The following is a 16,304-nucleotide window of genomic DNA, read 5'->3' as shown; positions in this document are numbered from 1 at the left end:
GCCTTTCTAGTAACTACCTCCAACTTTGACTGTACAAACATCTCCACCAGATTCATCTTTATGAGAAATATTGTCTTCAAAGTTTGAGCCCAGGATAAAGACCATCCCTGATTTTTTAGGAATGCTAAGCAAAATGCAAGTAGCTGATTTAATTAAGCACCTCTTACATGTATTCCCTGTGCTGGTTTTGACAACCTGACAGTCTTTTACTTGGTGTTAAAAAAGTACTGGCCTGTGATTTTTCAAAGTTATGTTAAATTTTAAGAGTGTCCTGTCCAGTCTAAAGTGCCCCCCCCCCCCCATCCCAGCCCCACCCTCTAAAAAGGAAAAGATCGAGGAACTTTAAACAACTGATACTTTATTATAAGTGAAGAGTAGCAATGTCAGTTTAGTACAAGTTTGTAGTGCAAAGAAAAGTCATCCTTGGAAGAACAGTAAGTTTTGTAAACTTAGTTTCAGTTGTCCTATCAATGGTTTATTGTTCAAAGAAAAAGACCCAACAAAAAACAGTTAACTGGTGTGCCTTAGAGTTTATCAAACTGCATAAAACATACAAAAATATTTCTCTGAATGCATAGACTTATTACTGCTGTTATTACAGTCAGATCATGAGTAGTCTTAACACATTAACAGTTATTCTTGGTGGAAACTAGAACAAATACAGCTTTTTTTTAAACCAGCTGCTTCTGTAGCAGAATATTAGTGGAGACAGTCTTACACTGACTTCCTAAACAAAGGAACTGGAAAGAAATTAGATACATTAATTTAGAGCCATTTAGCCACTACTGTTTTTCAAACAGTTATTGCACATAATCTGAGCTAGCCTCCAAGCTATGCTGGAAAGACAAATACAGAATTGTTAAAATAAAACCTCCTTTCCTGTCCTACAAGAAAAATAAAGTAGTACCCCTAGTTAGGAAATTTTACTTCATACTGTGTCCCAGTCTCGAGCTTCCCAGGAGTTGAATCTGGCATTAAAGTAGCTCAGCTCCTGCCTGGAGAAGGGCCAGGATTGAGAAGGGAGAGTTATCAGGGCTGAGATGGTAAGATACATGTGTTCTGGCATAGAGCAGATTTACAGACCAGGCTCAGGGGAGCTCCTCAGGGGTAAAGCAGGACACTGGGAGGGTCCAGCCATGCTGCTCCTACCAAAACATGGGGCTGGTACTATTTATAGTCTGACTGTGAACATGGCAGTCCAGATCAACAACAACAACAAACACAGCACCAGCTGTGCAGAAGCTCTGGTAAAGTGCAGCTTCATAAAGCAGAGATGAAAGGAAAATCAATATAACTGGGGGGGGAGGGGGGGGAGAAAAAGCAGCTCATGCAGAAAAAGTCCCTCACCCCTCCACCTACCTCAGCCCAATTAAGGATTTTGGTGCAAAGGTCAGCATCGTAGTTTTTGGTACAAAAGAAAACAAGGAGCCTCTAAAATTGTAGCTTTGCAGGCTGCCATGTTAACAGGAAAAGCTTCAGGCTGTTTATACTCCAGTGATGCTGTGACTTAAATATGTCATTCAACCCACAGACAGATGTTAACTGAAGAAAATCAACAGCAGACCGTGGATCATATAAAGTTACAGGTTAGTCACCTGCTTGTGCTGTGTGTCCCAGTCAGTTTGGCTCCTGAGAGCCTGGTTTGCTCCCTCCAGCCATGATCCTTCACAAGGACACACTTGTGCTTCTCCTGCTCCTCCAAACAGCAGAAACCACCCCACGCCCTGTAACTGGTGTGTGAGGGTGGGCCACAAAGAGCTTACCTGACTGCACGGTACTGACACCTGGTGTGAGTAATGCACAGGCTCACAGGGGTTGGAAAAGTAAATGAATAAAACCATGGACACAGATTGGGGATCCTCTCCCTTATCTCCTGAAATGTAAGGGCTTTCTCTTGAAAGGGCACTTAAACTTGTTCAGTGACTTAATTATAAGAAGCATTTAAGAGAGGCTTCTGTATTTTTCAGTGGAGGTGGAGGAATGCCATCACCTGAGGTACAATATTCTCATATGGGAAGGAAACATTTAAATGTGGACACACTGCATTTATTTTCAGCTTAGTGAAAGAGTTTCTCCTGTCACTTCAGAGCACTAAGATCTTTAGACAACCCGTCTTGGTGAGTCTTTGTGAAGGGACTAGAGATTAAGAACTTGCATATTTTACATTTTTAGAAAGCAACTGTTCATTGTCTGCCAGATACCCTCTGACTTAACTTAATCAGGAAGTTTAATATATATATATATATATACACACAGAGACACACAATTTCCTGAATCTCCTTCTTGGTCAGAGTGGGTGTACTCAACATACCTTTTGTATCAATAATTACATCTTTCCTGCCCTCTGCTGCCAAACACAACCAATAAACTTCCTTGAAACACACTGGAAGCATGTGATTTTTGTAGACAAATGAGGTATCCCTTAGCTGAATACAGTATCAAGTAAAAAAATAAAAGCAAAGGGGATATTAAATATAAAAAATAAACTATTAAGTTAAAATAGTAACCCTAACAATAACTTAAGGTTCTACACTTGCTTAACTCACTGCCTTCCAAAGGCAGCACAGCCTGTCATTCCCAGGTGTTCACATTCCAGATGCAGCTCCAAGGGTCAGTAAGTCAGCTTGGATGCTCTGCTGTTGTAGCACGGCCTCTCTGTCAGAGTGGCTGCAGCGTTACGGAAAGGAGAGCTGTCACTTCTCACAAGAACTAATTCCAGCTCTTGGAAGTCCTGGAGTCTGGCAACATCCTTGTCCTTTTAAAGAACAGACAGAATGACACATTACTCCTAAAAATAGCTGGTGGTTATTATTTATAAAATAGCCAAAGTAAAAACTAAAATTTCAGGGAGGTCACAATCAATAAATAATGAGAGGGAAAAAATCCTACCAGCATAACTTTTTCTTTCAAAGCAGACTTGTTAGGTTTTTCTCCTTAAAATGTACATTTTCGTTTCCAACCTCATGATTTGCCAGTGTTTGTGTGTGTCACTCACCTAAGAGTTGTGATCAATTTCATTTACAGACCTCCCAGATGGATATTTTTGGAACAGAAGAGCATGTTCATTTGTTAACAGCATATCTTTAAATTATTCATATGCCAATTTGTGGAAGTTTTTTCCCTTTACTGTTTGTTCTTTTTAGGCAAGCAGAGGGTGAAGTAGTACATGGCAATTATGTTAAAAGCACCCTAATGCACTTTCTGATGCATTTTTAAAAAGTCAAGCTGTTACTAGTTCCATGTGTTTTAGGAGCTGGAGTGGTCTGCCTATTTTGACAAGAATATTTTTAAGTAAGCTATGATGAAGTTTTAAGAAATGTCCAACATCCTTTTGAATTTGTGAGCTTAAGTCAGTTGTTGATTTTTAATAAAGGTGACATTTTACCAGTCTTTTTACAAAAATACCTTCTCTGATGTCTGCAAAGTGCAAAGCCAAGTTAATCTCCAATTTTAATATCTCACCTTTCTTACTAATGTATTGGGGAGTTTTCTGATCTTCTCTACTTGTTCTGGATTAACACCCAATTCACAGCAGCTCACTCTGAGCAGATCTTGATAGGTCAGTTCTTGTCTGTCCAGTTCAATCTCAATGAAGTCGTTGTCTCTGAGGTTCTGGACTCTCACCTTAAGCACAAGTTCTGACAGAGAAAGGATCAAAAGGTGTTTTTTAGAAAAAAACCTCAAAACACCACAAAGGATGATGAACCCAAACTTAGCACTACAGTATTTACCATTATCTTCTGAATTCAGGTTTTATAATACAATCCCTATGATCTCACTGAGAAATACTGAGCAGTTAATAGAAGCTTACAGCAAAAATAACAGGGGAGCCAAGTTTACATTGTTTAAACTCTGATCCATCCAGTCACGAAATCAAGTTCTTACCAAACTACTAGAGCTGCATTTGATTCTATAAAATATAGTGCAGAATTTAATTTTTCATGTTGCTCGGACTGATCTTTCCATTGGTTTGCAAAGTATTACCATGGCTAAAATACAGTACAGCAGTCATTCTACTTAGCAGAGCAGGAAAAAAAAATCAGGGTACTTTTGGCCATAGAATTCAACATCTCTGTCCCTCTTCTACTTGAGTCTGAAGCAGAATGATTCTTTATCCTCACTGTTCACCCAGTAACCAAACCACGGTAAACAGCCCCTCATTACCTTGCACGTTGTAGGGGAAGGTCCTGGTGAAGAAGAAGGGCTGGAAGGCTGGTGTGGGGCTGGTCAGGGAGGAGCTGGGCTGCAGAGGCCTGGCCTGGCCGGGCACTCCCGGGGAGCAGAGCCCCGTGCCGGGGGGCACGGCCGGTGGGCACACGGGGCCGTTGGGCACCCCTGGCCCGGCATGTGCCGGGGCTGCGGCCGCGGGGGGCGGTGGGGCCGCGGCATCCAGAGCGGGGCAATCCTCTTCGCTGCTGCATGGGGAGGGTGTGCACACACTTTCGACCTGAGCTGCTGATGGACAAGGACTGGTTTCACACTGGGAAGCAGAAGAGATGGAAGCACTTTCATTCTGGGATTCTGCCAAGCTGTCTGGAATGCTTTCTTCGGTGTAAACGTAAGGGAAGGGTGGGTTGGCCAAGTAGTTTGCAACAACTGGCAAATCTAAATCCTTCACTCCTTGGCATTCAGTTTCTTCCTCTACTAATGAAGTTCGAAAATGGGAGGTAGAGGGCGGGGAGAGAAAACAAACCATCATGTTATTGGACAGATCTTTCTCATTCTGAATAGTTTCCCTGTTGTGTCTTAAATCTACGTCACATTCCAAGGTCATCAAAGGATGACAGTAATGTACCATAAGCATGTAATACCTGGGAGGCAAGTTAGCTGTAAAGTGCAAGAAAACCCTAGAAATGTCTACAGTGTATTCTGTGTTCTAAAAACAAAGTGGGGTAAAAATAACCAATGAAAGACACATAATTTTTAGCAGTGTTATTCTAGGGCTTTCAAAGAATAGTATGACCAGTAGTTTTTTACTCTCATTTTACAATGCTTTTAATAGCACCTGCTGTAAATAATTTGTTATGACCTAGGCCAGCAAATTCAATCCAGTATTTCTTCAGGCAAGTGACTACTTGCTGTAATACCCAAACAAACCGTTCTCTTGCTTAAAAGCACTGCACTAAGTGGCATTCCTGCCTGATTGAGGATTACAGGACATTAATAGTAATGTCAAAGCAGTTCAGAAAGATCTATTTAATAGCACTACACTCCCAGAATAAAAACTAGGAGAATGTAAGTGATATCTGTTTACTCCCCAGGAAACACATGAAAGACTAATAGAAAACGAAGACGACCGAGTTCATCCCCATGTGCTTGACAGTTTAGATGTTGAAAACAATGTAAATTTTTTGCCACAAACTAAGCCCAAGAGATAAGCACCTTGCCCAAAGAAAACAAGGTATCATCATGCAAAAAATATGTCATTCCTTCGGTGGTGACTGTTGGAACTAGAGTCGTGATTTAGCTGCAACTTCATTTAAGGTAACCCTGCACTGCTGATGTGAGAGCAGATCATTGTAGAGAGCAATTTAAGTGCAATTAGCAGGAGACAGAACATCAACATATCCAAAGGCGAAGCACTTAAAAATTTTAATCTGGATTAAATTACCTAGATTCTGATTGGCATCAGGCACTGGCAGCGCTCAGGAGCGTCACACTGGGTTTGCTGTTCATATGGAAAGTGTCTGATGGCAGAATTAGGGGACAGACCTGATCATACTACAAGTTACAGTGTAACAACAGGTTCAGAAACTGTAACTTCTGGAACAATGCAATTGTTTGAGTGGATTTGTAGTATCGATTATGGTCAGACCACAGTCAAATTGTACAGCTGTGAAAGCCTCCTGCATGAGCTTCTACTGAGTGACAGCAAACAGGCCTGCAGCAGCACATTTCCCAAAGCACAAAGCTCTCCCCTCTCCTGGTGACACAGCCCAGGATAGAAGGTCTTCCTACCTGAAATCCCAATGTCTGTTTCATAGAATCACAGAATCATAGAATGAACTGGGTTGGAAGAGACCTCATGAAGCCCAATCCTTGACCCAACACCACTGTGATTATTAGATCACGGCACTGAGTGCCACATCCAGTCTCATCTTAAAAACCTCCAGGGACAGAGAATCCACCACCTCTCTGGGCAGGCCATTCCAATGCCTGATTACTCTCTCTGTAAAGAATTTCTTTCTAATATCCAACCTAAACCTCCCCTGGCAGAGCTTAAGCCTGTGCCCTCTTGTTCTATTTGCCCAAGTATGAATTCCAATTACAAATCACAGTTATCTAATGAGATACAACAGTTCTAGCCAAAGTTTTGCCAATCCACCGCCTCAGATAAAAGCACTAAAAACGCTTTTGTGTTTAGACCAAGAATGACTTTTAAGGCGGGAACAGTACCTCCCAAAATCCTGCGGATGTCTGGTTTCGATGTCAGCTGTGCTGCCAGCTCTCCTTTGGCCGTGAGGATGTGTCTGTCGGCGCCGGCCTCCAGCAGGCAGGACACCACCCGGGCGTGGTTGCGCTTGCAGGCCCAGTGCAGGCAGGTCCTGCGGGGGAGGGAGACACAGGGGTTGGGTCCCGCTCCACCTGAGCTGTGCGTGATGATAACCGGGATTAAAGTTTCCTTCGTTGTCTCACTAAATTGTGAATCACTGCGAGTTGCGCGGGGCAGGGTCCGCCTTTGCCTGCGACTGCCGCGCTGGATGGAGGTCCTGGAGCAAAGACGCAGTGACAGGTGGAAGGAGGGCGACCTGCTCTTACCATGATCCTCTTTAGCAGAAAATCTCCGCGCCTCCCGAGATTAGCGTTTCCTTTTTTGTAAATTGGGAAACTAAGAAAACAGGAGAGCCGCGACCCCCGCCCGCCCCGCGCCGCACAGTGGGCGCCCGGCCCGCCGGGGAGCCCCGGCCCGGCCCCGCCAACACCCCACGGGGCAGGGCAGGGCAGGGCAGGGCAGGGCAGGGCATTGGGACGGGGCCGAGCACGGCAGCGCCCCCGGCCCTCCCCCGGCCCCGCAGCCCCTCACCCACCAGCCGTTGATCTCGTTGCGGGAGTCGATGTCCGCCCCCGCGCCCAGCAGCCGCCGCACCTCCGCCACGTCCCCCAGCGCCGCCGCCTCCCGCAGCCGCTCCTCCAGCTCCCGCGCCTCGGCCGCACCGCTCATGGCCGGGCCCGGGCCGGGCCGCCCCTCCCGCCGCTCCGGGGCCCGCCGGGAGGGGCTGGCGCCTCCTCAGCGCTGCTGCCCCGCCAGGCCCGGCCCGCCCCGGGGCCCCGCGCCGGCCCGTACGGGCGCCGCCATCTTGTGCCCGGGGCGGGGGGAGGGAGCCGGGCCGGGTGAGGGAGCCCGGACAGCCGGGCCGGGGAGAGGGAGCCGGGACAGCCGGGCCGGGAGAGGGAGCTGGGACAGCCGGGCCGGGGAGAGGGAGCCGGGGCCGGGGAGAGGGAGCCGGGACAGTCGGATCGGGGAGAGGGAGCCGGGGCCGGGGAGAAGGAGCCGGGACAGCCGGGCCGGGAGAGGGAGCCGGGCTGGGGTGAAGGAGCCGGGACAGCCGGGCCGGGGAGAGGGAGCCGGGACAGCCGGGCCGGGGAGAAGCAGCCCGGGAAGAAGGAACCGGGCTGGGGGGAACGACCCCGCTCTGCGGTATCTTGTCCTACCCGCGGCTCCTCGGTACAAAACACACCGAAGAGAGGCCAGCGGAGGCCACAAAGACGAGGAGGGGTCTGGAGCATCTCTACTGAGGAGCTGGGCCTGTTTAGTCTGGAGAAGACTGAAAGGGGATCTCATTCATGTATATAAATATCTCAAGGCAGGTGTCAGAGGATGGTGCTAGCCTCTTTTCTCTGATGCTCAGCAACAGCACAAGGAGCAATGGCCATAAACTAAAATGCAAAAAGTTCCACCTCAACATATGGAAGAACTTTCCATGGAGGTGGCAGAGCCTGGAACAGCTGCCCAGGGAGGATGTGGAGTTTCCCTGTATGGAGACATCCCAAACCCACCTGGACATGTTCCTGTGTCACCTGCACTGAGTGATCCTGCCCTGGCATGGGGTTAGACTGGATAATCCCCAGAGGTCCCTTCCAACCTGAATGTCTCTGATTCTTTGTGACCCCTCCCGAGCTCTGGGGTGCAATCACAGGCAGGATGAAAATCCCCAAATTGGAGCATTTCCTCTGACAGGCTCATCCCAGCCTTGCCCACCACCCTGAGCTGTGGCGGCTTGAGGGGAGACAGCTCGTGGGGAGGGAGAAGGCTGTGGGTCAAAACTGCCTGCCCAGCAAAGGCACACCATAGAATCATGTAGGTTGGAAAAGCCCTCTAAGATCAGCAAGTCCAACCATTCATCCATCACACTGTCCTGGCCCTTTTCTGGGTGTTTGTAACTGGCAGCCCAGCTCCTGCCTTTGAGCTGGGAGGCTGCCATGGGCTGGGGCCAAGAAGGTACCACAAGGATGGATTCAAATCCAGGAACCAGGAGTGACACCCACCGGGGGTTTCCCCCAACACTTCCAGCCCTGGCACTCCCAATTCCCAGCCCTTTCCTCTCTTGCATTTTGTTCACACCCTTAATTAAATCACTGCAACCTGTGTTGGGGAGCTTGTTTATCTCCAGGCTGTTTTTGCATCAGTGTCTACCACCAAGGAGAAATTTGCACTGAACTGTTTGGGTTTTTTGTTTCATTACCTCTCTTTTATTGCTTAGTTTTCTTAGTAGCGACATTATTTTTAACCTACCTTTTAATTTAGAACTTGGGTTGCTGTTGCTTTGGTCTGCTGTTCCTGCTCTGGCAGTTGTGGCAATTAGGGGAAGCCGTTGCCTGCAGCAGTACCATCCAAACAGTTCCTAAATATCTATTCATATAAATGAAGCTTCAAAACACAATCATCTTCCTTTTAATCAGAAGAGACAGAGGCCCACAGGCCAGACATTTCTGTTTCTCTAAGAGAGAAGCATCTCTTCAAACTGCCCTGATGAAGGCAGGAAGGACAAGCCAGTGACGGCATTTTTAGCTACCATGGCAAAGGTTACACGGTGACTCAGTGGCAAGTTTTTGACACCACATCACATGCTGTTCATCCCATGCAACAGGCTGCAACATGCTGGGCAAAAATTTTGCCCAGCTCATACCAAAAGATTCAACGAACTGTATGAGAAACAACTGTATTTAGAGAATGTTTTGTAAACAACATTCACCCAGCAACAACCTTGAGTTCTGACCTCAGAGACCTGGAAAATCAGCCTTCGACCTGAATATTTTAACTTACTTCCTTTTTCAGTAGAACATCTTAAACGATCACTTTTTAACCCACAATTCCTTTTGTCTGTTTTCAGCATCTGTGGCATAAAACTGTAAACCAGACAAGGCACACAAAAGTGGAGACCTGGCGATATGTTCGAAGAAGCAGGACACTCCATTGCACACTGTGAAAGCTTTAAATCCCAATTCGTTACACCTGGAAAAATCCAGTAGAAAAAAGTGGCAAAAGAGTCTTTTCCAAAGTCATACAAGACAATTCTCAGATAGACAGGGAAAAGCTATTTGGGAGCTGAGTGCAGGAAATAGGCCTAAAACCAGAAACGCCATTCCTAGTTCTCCAGTACTGCTGCCACTAGATGTCACAGTGGAACAGCAAGAGGAGCCTGGAATGTGGCTTTGTGCTTCTTGCTGTAATTGTAAAATACTTTTAAATTTGTCTCAGCACATCCATAGTGTCTCCATACAGCTTTGATCCTGTGGATTTCAAAGCTTTGTGCAGTGCAGAGGGACATTATGCAATGTTTCCACACAAGTGCAGGGAAGTCAGTGCAGGGAGATGGTTTCTTGGGGGTTATAGGCTTTGTTCTTTTTTTACTTTTTTCCCTCTACTTGCTCTCCTCTCAAGGCCACACAGGGCTTTTAAGGACTCAAAGCCGGCGGTGATGCACTGACATGCTCTCTCTCACGCTCTCTTGGGATGAGTATCCTACTCCGTCGTGCCGGTGCCAAGCCCTGTTAAATGCAGCTCGGGCTCACCATTGCCTGGTTACACAATGTACTTCTCCCCAGAGTCATGAGATCTCCTCCTGCAAGGAAGGCTGTGTGGAAGAGGATTACCAGTGAGTTCACTTGACTCAGAACTCCCCACTGCTGCCGTGAGCCCTCCTGCTCATGCTTCGTGCATGGAATCCCAGAGCCCCTCACACATTGCCCCCTCCCCACTTATTGGCGCTAATGCTGCACACACCAAATCCCAGCAGAGCCAAGAACTTGTCCTTTCCCTGCTCCTTTCCCATATGGCAGCTGGGTTTGTGCCCGTGCCTGCCAGGCCCCCTCGGTGCTGTACCTGTGCAGGGCACACGAGCACACACTTCCCTGCCGAGAGCAGCATCCGGGTGCAGGGAGGCAGGTGAGGGCTGGCCATCCCCTTTGGAGTCTGCTGGGAATCGCATATGGTGCTGTGCCCTCATGGCTTGAGCAGCAGCTGTTCCTCCCAAATGTTAAATGTGCTTGGCCTTCAGTGGGAACACGCTGAGCTCTGAGCCACGGTGAGTGTGTGTAGCCCAGAGCAGTGATGTTTCATTTGGGCTGTGAGTTACAGGTGCTCAGCGCTCCCTGTGCATTCACCACACAAGGGGCACCGTGTCCGCCAGCCCTGGGCGCAGCCCTGAGCCTGAGGAATCGCCAAGCCCCGGGCACAGTCCTGAGCCTGTGGAATCACCAAGCTCTGGGCATAGCCCTGAGCCTGAGGAACCACCAAGCCCCGGGCACAGCCCTGAGCCTGAGGCATCGCCAAGCCCTGGGCACAGCCCTGAGCCCGAGGCATTGCTGGGAGCGCTGTGCATGCCTGGCACTGCAGAGCCAGCACTTCCCTGTGACAGGCTTGGAGTAACCACAGGGGAGACTTGGGCCATTCTTTGTCCTCAGAGCAACTTTTCTGAATTTTATTGGTTAAGTTCTAATATCTGTCTTTTTGCAAGCTTCCGACTGTGCCCAAATCTCTGAATTGGTTCTTTTCTCCTTTTTTGGAGAAACCGTGGTCTGTCTGTTTGCTGTTTGCTTCTGATTTTTTTTAAGCTTATGAAGTTTTTCATTCTCTTTGGATTTCAGTTTTCATTCCCCAAGTAACTCCATTCCTCCCCATTTAACCAACATCTCAGTAACTGAAAGTTATGATTAAACATCTTCTTAAGGGCTTAGTTCCCAATTACACAGTGATACTGACAGCTGTACAATCATATTTGAAACACCTGGTCCCTACCCAACTCACCAAAAATAATGCTGCTGGTAATTTAAACCAACACTGCACTGTGCACTTGTTAGAAATAAGATTTAGGGATAGTCAGAAACCTTGAATATCATACTTAATGCACATACACACAGAGACAAGTTTAAAGCTGTTATGGGATTAAGGCCTAGGGAGATGGAAGGACTGGTGGAGAATAAAGATGAAAGGAGTTGAAAGTCAAGGCGAATATTCACCTACATTTAAGCTAATTTATTCTGCCCCCTTTGGGCCTTTCAATGGGTGTTTGAAGGCAGAGGAGACAATTTCAGAGAAGGAAGTCAAGGTTACATGTGAGAAGCAGTTTACATTATACCAATTTTTGTGCTGGCCCTGGAAGTCCCTGTGTGAGAGTTTGTAGGTCAATTAGGTTAAATTCAAAACTCCACGTTGTGAAGTCTGAGCCTGTGTCACCCAAAGCTCACTTATGCCCATGGGAAGAAACACACAGCACCGAGGCTGATTCATCTCGTTCCGGGACAGGTGTCTAAAATAGCACAGCCAAATCATCCTCTGGAGATGCCTCGTGTTCTACCTGCTGTCAAAGGATCCAAGGGGAATGAGCTTTGAACTCAGTAATTTCCAGCTGCCTAGTGCCAGGCAAGATGAACACTTGAGGCAGGGAGGCTGAGGCTCTACTCAGCTCAGGAATAGTTCCTCTATTCTTGATGAGATAAATAAATCCTTCCAGTGAATTCCAGAGTTGCAAGGATCTCCCACATCACCTTTCCTTTGACTGTAAATCACAGCTTTGTCACCAAATCACCAGGTGGGAATTGCAAGACCGATAGTGGTACAGAGGGCTGGAATTTGGGACAGGTCTTAGCCCCCTAGAACACCCCCAAACTGCAGTGCAACCAGCTATCTCATGGATTTTCACCCCTTCTGAGCATCGTGCAGGGGCTCAAGGGCAGCTGAGTGCCTAAAAGAGAGACTTTTTAGCAGGTGCGAGCACACTCACATGCACACAGATGCACATGCCTGAAACGTGGAGTGAAATTTGATGGGGAGAAGTTGGAAAATGGCATTGATATGTGGGGGAATGTGATCTGCAGGAGAAAGATCTGTAGGGGAAAGATTTGCTCAGGCAGCCAAATCCCTTTAGAAATCAGGCATAGTGTGTGGCTGGTTTTTTTTTTTCCTCAGTTGTTAATTTAACATTGTTCCTATTTGTAGAACAAATAATTTCTGAACAAACAAGTCAGAGAACTGGAACCTAAGGGGAGTGGTACATCAGCTCAGGGACTCATGGTTAAGAAGTCCAATAGATTTTGATAACAACTGAAAATTGTTCAGTGGATTAGTGTCTAAAGCCAGTTTGGCTTCAAGTAATGACAAGCCTGAGCTGCAGTGCTGTGGATCCAAACTTCTCCCTCTGAGGGTGGTTGTTGCTTGTGGGGGGGGGGTTGCAGTAGCACCTCCAGGTGTGAGCCCAGTCCCCTCTGAGCTCAGAGATGTCCTAACCTGGAAAACTGAGCAGACAAGAGGCTGCCTTTGCTTTTTCTCCAGACACCTGGCTGCATTCCTCTCTGCCCATGTCTGTAGTCCCTCCCTTTGCTCTCCCACTCCATGAAACAGGTTTATCCTGGGGACAGGGGGCAGATATCTGTCGTTGCCTGAGTCCTGCATAGGGGCATGTCCTATTTAGGCATTTGGAATCAAAAGGCTTCTTTGGATCTTGTTCTAGATTATCTCCTGCAGGAGCTGATTTGTGTGCAAAGTTCACAAGGTGATGGGGATGGTTCACCTGCTTGTCTAAGAAAAACAGTTTTGCCAAGACAAGGTCTATATTTATTTTTGCAAAGATTTTTTTCTTTAGAAGAAGCTGGGCCCATGAAGAAGACCAGATCAGGGTGTTTGGATTCTCCTTAGGTTTTGTTTTGGCCATCAAGAAGAAAGCCACAAAAGCAAATCATAACTGGTTACACTGAGGGGCTGTGCCCTGTGCACCCCTCATGGTCCTGAGACATGACCAGTCAATTTGGTCTCTGCCGACCTGGCTGGGCTTTCAACCAGGCACTATACAATTCCTCAGAGTAATTAGCAAAGCTGTAACTAAAGAAGTCTCCATGGAAATTGACAGCATCACCTCCCAGCTGGTACGTTCTCTGCCTCCTATTCTAAATTTGTGCTTGCTGTCTCCCTGGCTCTAGCCCATAAGGTTAGTGAAATCTTCCAACATTTGTGGCAGATCAGAGCAGTGGAGAGAAGGACAAAGGTAGTTGGGAGGGGGACACGAAAGAAATAACCTGGTTGGTGCCTCAAGGAAAGCAGCAGAAACTGTTCAGACATATATAGCCAGTTTTGAGAATGGGATTAGGCAGAACAGCACCTCTGCCTGCCTGTCACTTGCAAATTCTTGCTAATACTTTAGGAGCTTATTGGAGGTCAGCACCAAACACCCAAACAGACTAATCTGTATTATAGACACATAATCAAAGTCACAAGGTTTTACATAATATATATCGGTGACACAAGAAGTGCTTGTTCGAATAATTTTGTCATCAAGATTAGTGGCCATGAAAGCCTCTACTGTGCACTAACCTGGTTTTCTATGGCTGTAGGTACTCCAGATTCCTCAAATTAATCAAAAAGGAGCCAAAAAAGTACAAGTATGTTTTCTGAAAGTTACAGTATTAGGTTTCTGGCCATGGCAAAGTTTAAAGAAAAAAAGTCTATGTGTGTGTGTGAGGTAGAAAGGGCTGTGCTTCAGCTGCAGCTTCAGACTTGTGAACAAATGGCTGGAGAGACAATTCTTGTGTTTGTCATTTTTTCCTGACAGTTTTGCAGTTGCAGCAAATCACACCTCAGACTCACAAGTGGTTCTGTGGGAATGGCAAGAGGCTGGGATTTGGAAGATGAACTGATGTCACTTGACCCACTTGTGAGCTTTACAGTCCCCTTTGGGAGGGTGGAAGCTGTGGCACTGGGGGAGTGCATGGTCTGGGCTCACAGAGTAAGTCAGAGGCAGGGACAGGAATGGGTTCTGTGGAGATAACAATTCCATGCTGATAAGTCTGGTTGACTTCAAAAGGAAATTAGTTTATGGAAATGTTTGGAAATGTATGGAAAATTCTGATTTTCCACCCTGCATGGAGCTTTGTAACTATGGTGTTATGGAAAAGCAAAAGAAAATGTGTAACATTATGAAAGAAGAAACACCCAAAAGAAAAAAAAATGAAAGGATTCAAGATCATTTTCTCTGTGCTGGGAAAAGACAATGCCACAGCTCATGCCATGGGCTGAAGAGATGATGTAAAGATTTTCCAGGCACATAGACCAGCTTGTTCTCCTGGCTGCTGTGCAGCAAAGTCAAAGGTCTCGTGAGGGTACCCCAAATCCTGCTGTCCCTTTGCAGGAGTTCACCCCACACACTGAGCTACCTCAGTGGGAATCCCATTGCCCTAAACTCTCCCACAGTCAATGAGGAGAGAGCAAGAGCGATGCCAGCCAGACATCTGCAGAAGTGAAATCAGAACCTGGGAGGGCTGAATCGTCCTCTAGACTCGCCGCAATTCACATGCTGCTACCATGTGAACCCAGGGCTAAAAGCACTCTGGCGGCTTTTCCAGGACTCCTGAAAGCTCCTTTGTGGAGGCAGAGCTGACTGAACTGGCCTTTAGGTCAAGAAAAATCAAGCACTGGGTGGGATTTCCAAGAGTATTTGGCCGTAACCTCACCCTGGTCCTCTTTGAAGTCAGCAGAATATTTACATCGACTTCAACTGAAGAAAAATCAGGCCAGTACAGAGCATTTGAAACACTCGCCACTAACGATGCTCCAGTTCCTTTGTACCCCTCAGCTCAAAGGCTGCTTCTGTGTCTGTGATTAAACATGATCCCAGCAGTTGGTTAGGTAGCATGATGAGCCCAATGTGCTGGCCCTGGAGACACACAATTATTAAACCATATGGATCTCCTGAACGTTACCTACGATCTCTCTGATGGGCACCAGCACATCAGGCAGGCATGGACTGGCTACCTTCCAAACTGTCATTGAAAAGAAAGTGCTGGGTCTCAGTGAACCTGCTACAGTGTAGGCTGCAGGGGGCCTCTTCATGCTGCAAACAGTAAAAGATAGAAATAAAGATATAAGTTGAATTAGTTGGAATCAGAGAGAGTGACAATGTAAAAAAGCCATTAAATGCAGACAAACATCCCATTGCCAGGGCAGGAAGGATGGGCTTTCTCCTCTAAAGATCAGTGGAAGCAGATCATCACTGGTTTGCAGACATCACTCACACCTCCAGCCTGTGTTCAGATCTGCCACCAAATGGATGCCAGGAAAGGATCACATTTACTACCAGATCTTCATTTCAGCTCCTTTGGGCATTTCAAGTAAGAGTGTCAAGTAAGTGGCCCAGAAGAGCTGTTCTGACTCCTTCTGCTGGCCATCATCTGGGGCTGAGCAGTGCAAACTGTGATGCCCTGCATCTGGTGGTAAAAAGTACACAGAGCAAACTAAAACAAGGTAGTTCACCTCTTGGAAAGACTCTTAGTGTGTCCAACTTACCAGGCAGGGACTGCCCTGGTAGAGATCACCCTCTGAGCATGGGCACAGGATGTGCTGTGCGACAGCCAGGGCTGCTCACAGCCAGCAAAGCCAAACGAGGGCAATAACTCTTCAGCCAAGAAGAATTTTGTCCTAATTTAGATTTAAATTCCAAGAAGACGGAATTGACACTAAAAGGATTTCATGGTATTTGCAGAAATGGAAATAGTTCCATTTTGTGAAAATTAACTTGTTTATAGTGAAGTTTTGGATACCAAACCCTCAGAGTAGCTCTGGGACTTCCAAGTTTTCTGGAGAAGAAAACATTCATTGCCTGATGAAAAGCCCAGTTGCTGGGAGCTGCTCTGCATCTCCTGGAGAGGCTCCCAGCCACAACGACAGTTCCAAAATTCAACAGATCCAGTGGTTTGGTAAAGTCTCACAATGAAGCACAAAAGCAAGCAAATCTGCAGCAGTTCAATCTCACCTCACAAACTCTCCTCCACTGAAAGGTTCATAGCCTTTCTAGAAATATTAGCCCCAGGTGAGA

The 16,304-nt window shown here is 46.8% G+C and overlaps 1 protein-coding gene across 3 annotated transcripts; it reads right to left on the bottom strand.

The window, feature by feature from the left end:
• Window positions 1-337: 337 nt before the first annotated feature.
• LOC139680819 (ankyrin repeat domain-containing protein 40-like) lies at window positions 338-7,315 on the bottom strand. 3 transcript variants are annotated; one of them, XM_071573751.1, is made up of 5 exons: window positions 7,029-7,315; window positions 6,397-6,545; window positions 4,165-4,644; window positions 3,463-3,638; window positions 338-2,755 (listed from the first exon to the last, which is right to left on the bottom strand). In XM_071573751.1, exons 1-5 carry the CDS (start codon window positions 7,160-7,162, stop codon window positions 2,612-2,614), a joined length of 1,083 nt encoding a protein of 360 aa, XP_071429852.1. In that variant the 5' UTR covers window positions 7,163-7,315; the 3' UTR covers window positions 338-2,611. The 3 variants fall into 3 exon arrangements, with proteins under 3 accessions (XP_071429852.1, XP_071429853.1, XP_071429854.1); XM_071573752.1 differs by having other exon boundaries at window positions 4,165-4,641; XM_071573753.1 differs by having other exon boundaries at window positions 4,165-4,452.
• Window positions 7,316-16,304: the final 8,989 nt, after the last annotated feature.

Source organism: Pithys albifrons, chromosome 19 (assembly GCF_047495875.1).
Source record: "Pithys albifrons albifrons isolate INPA30051 chromosome 19, PitAlb_v1, whole genome shotgun sequence".
NCBI lineage: Eukaryota > Metazoa > Chordata > Aves > Passeriformes > Thamnophilidae > Pithys > Pithys albifrons.
The sequence above is the reverse complement of the archived record's forward strand: the minus strand, read 5'-3'. Positions and strand labels throughout refer to the sequence as shown.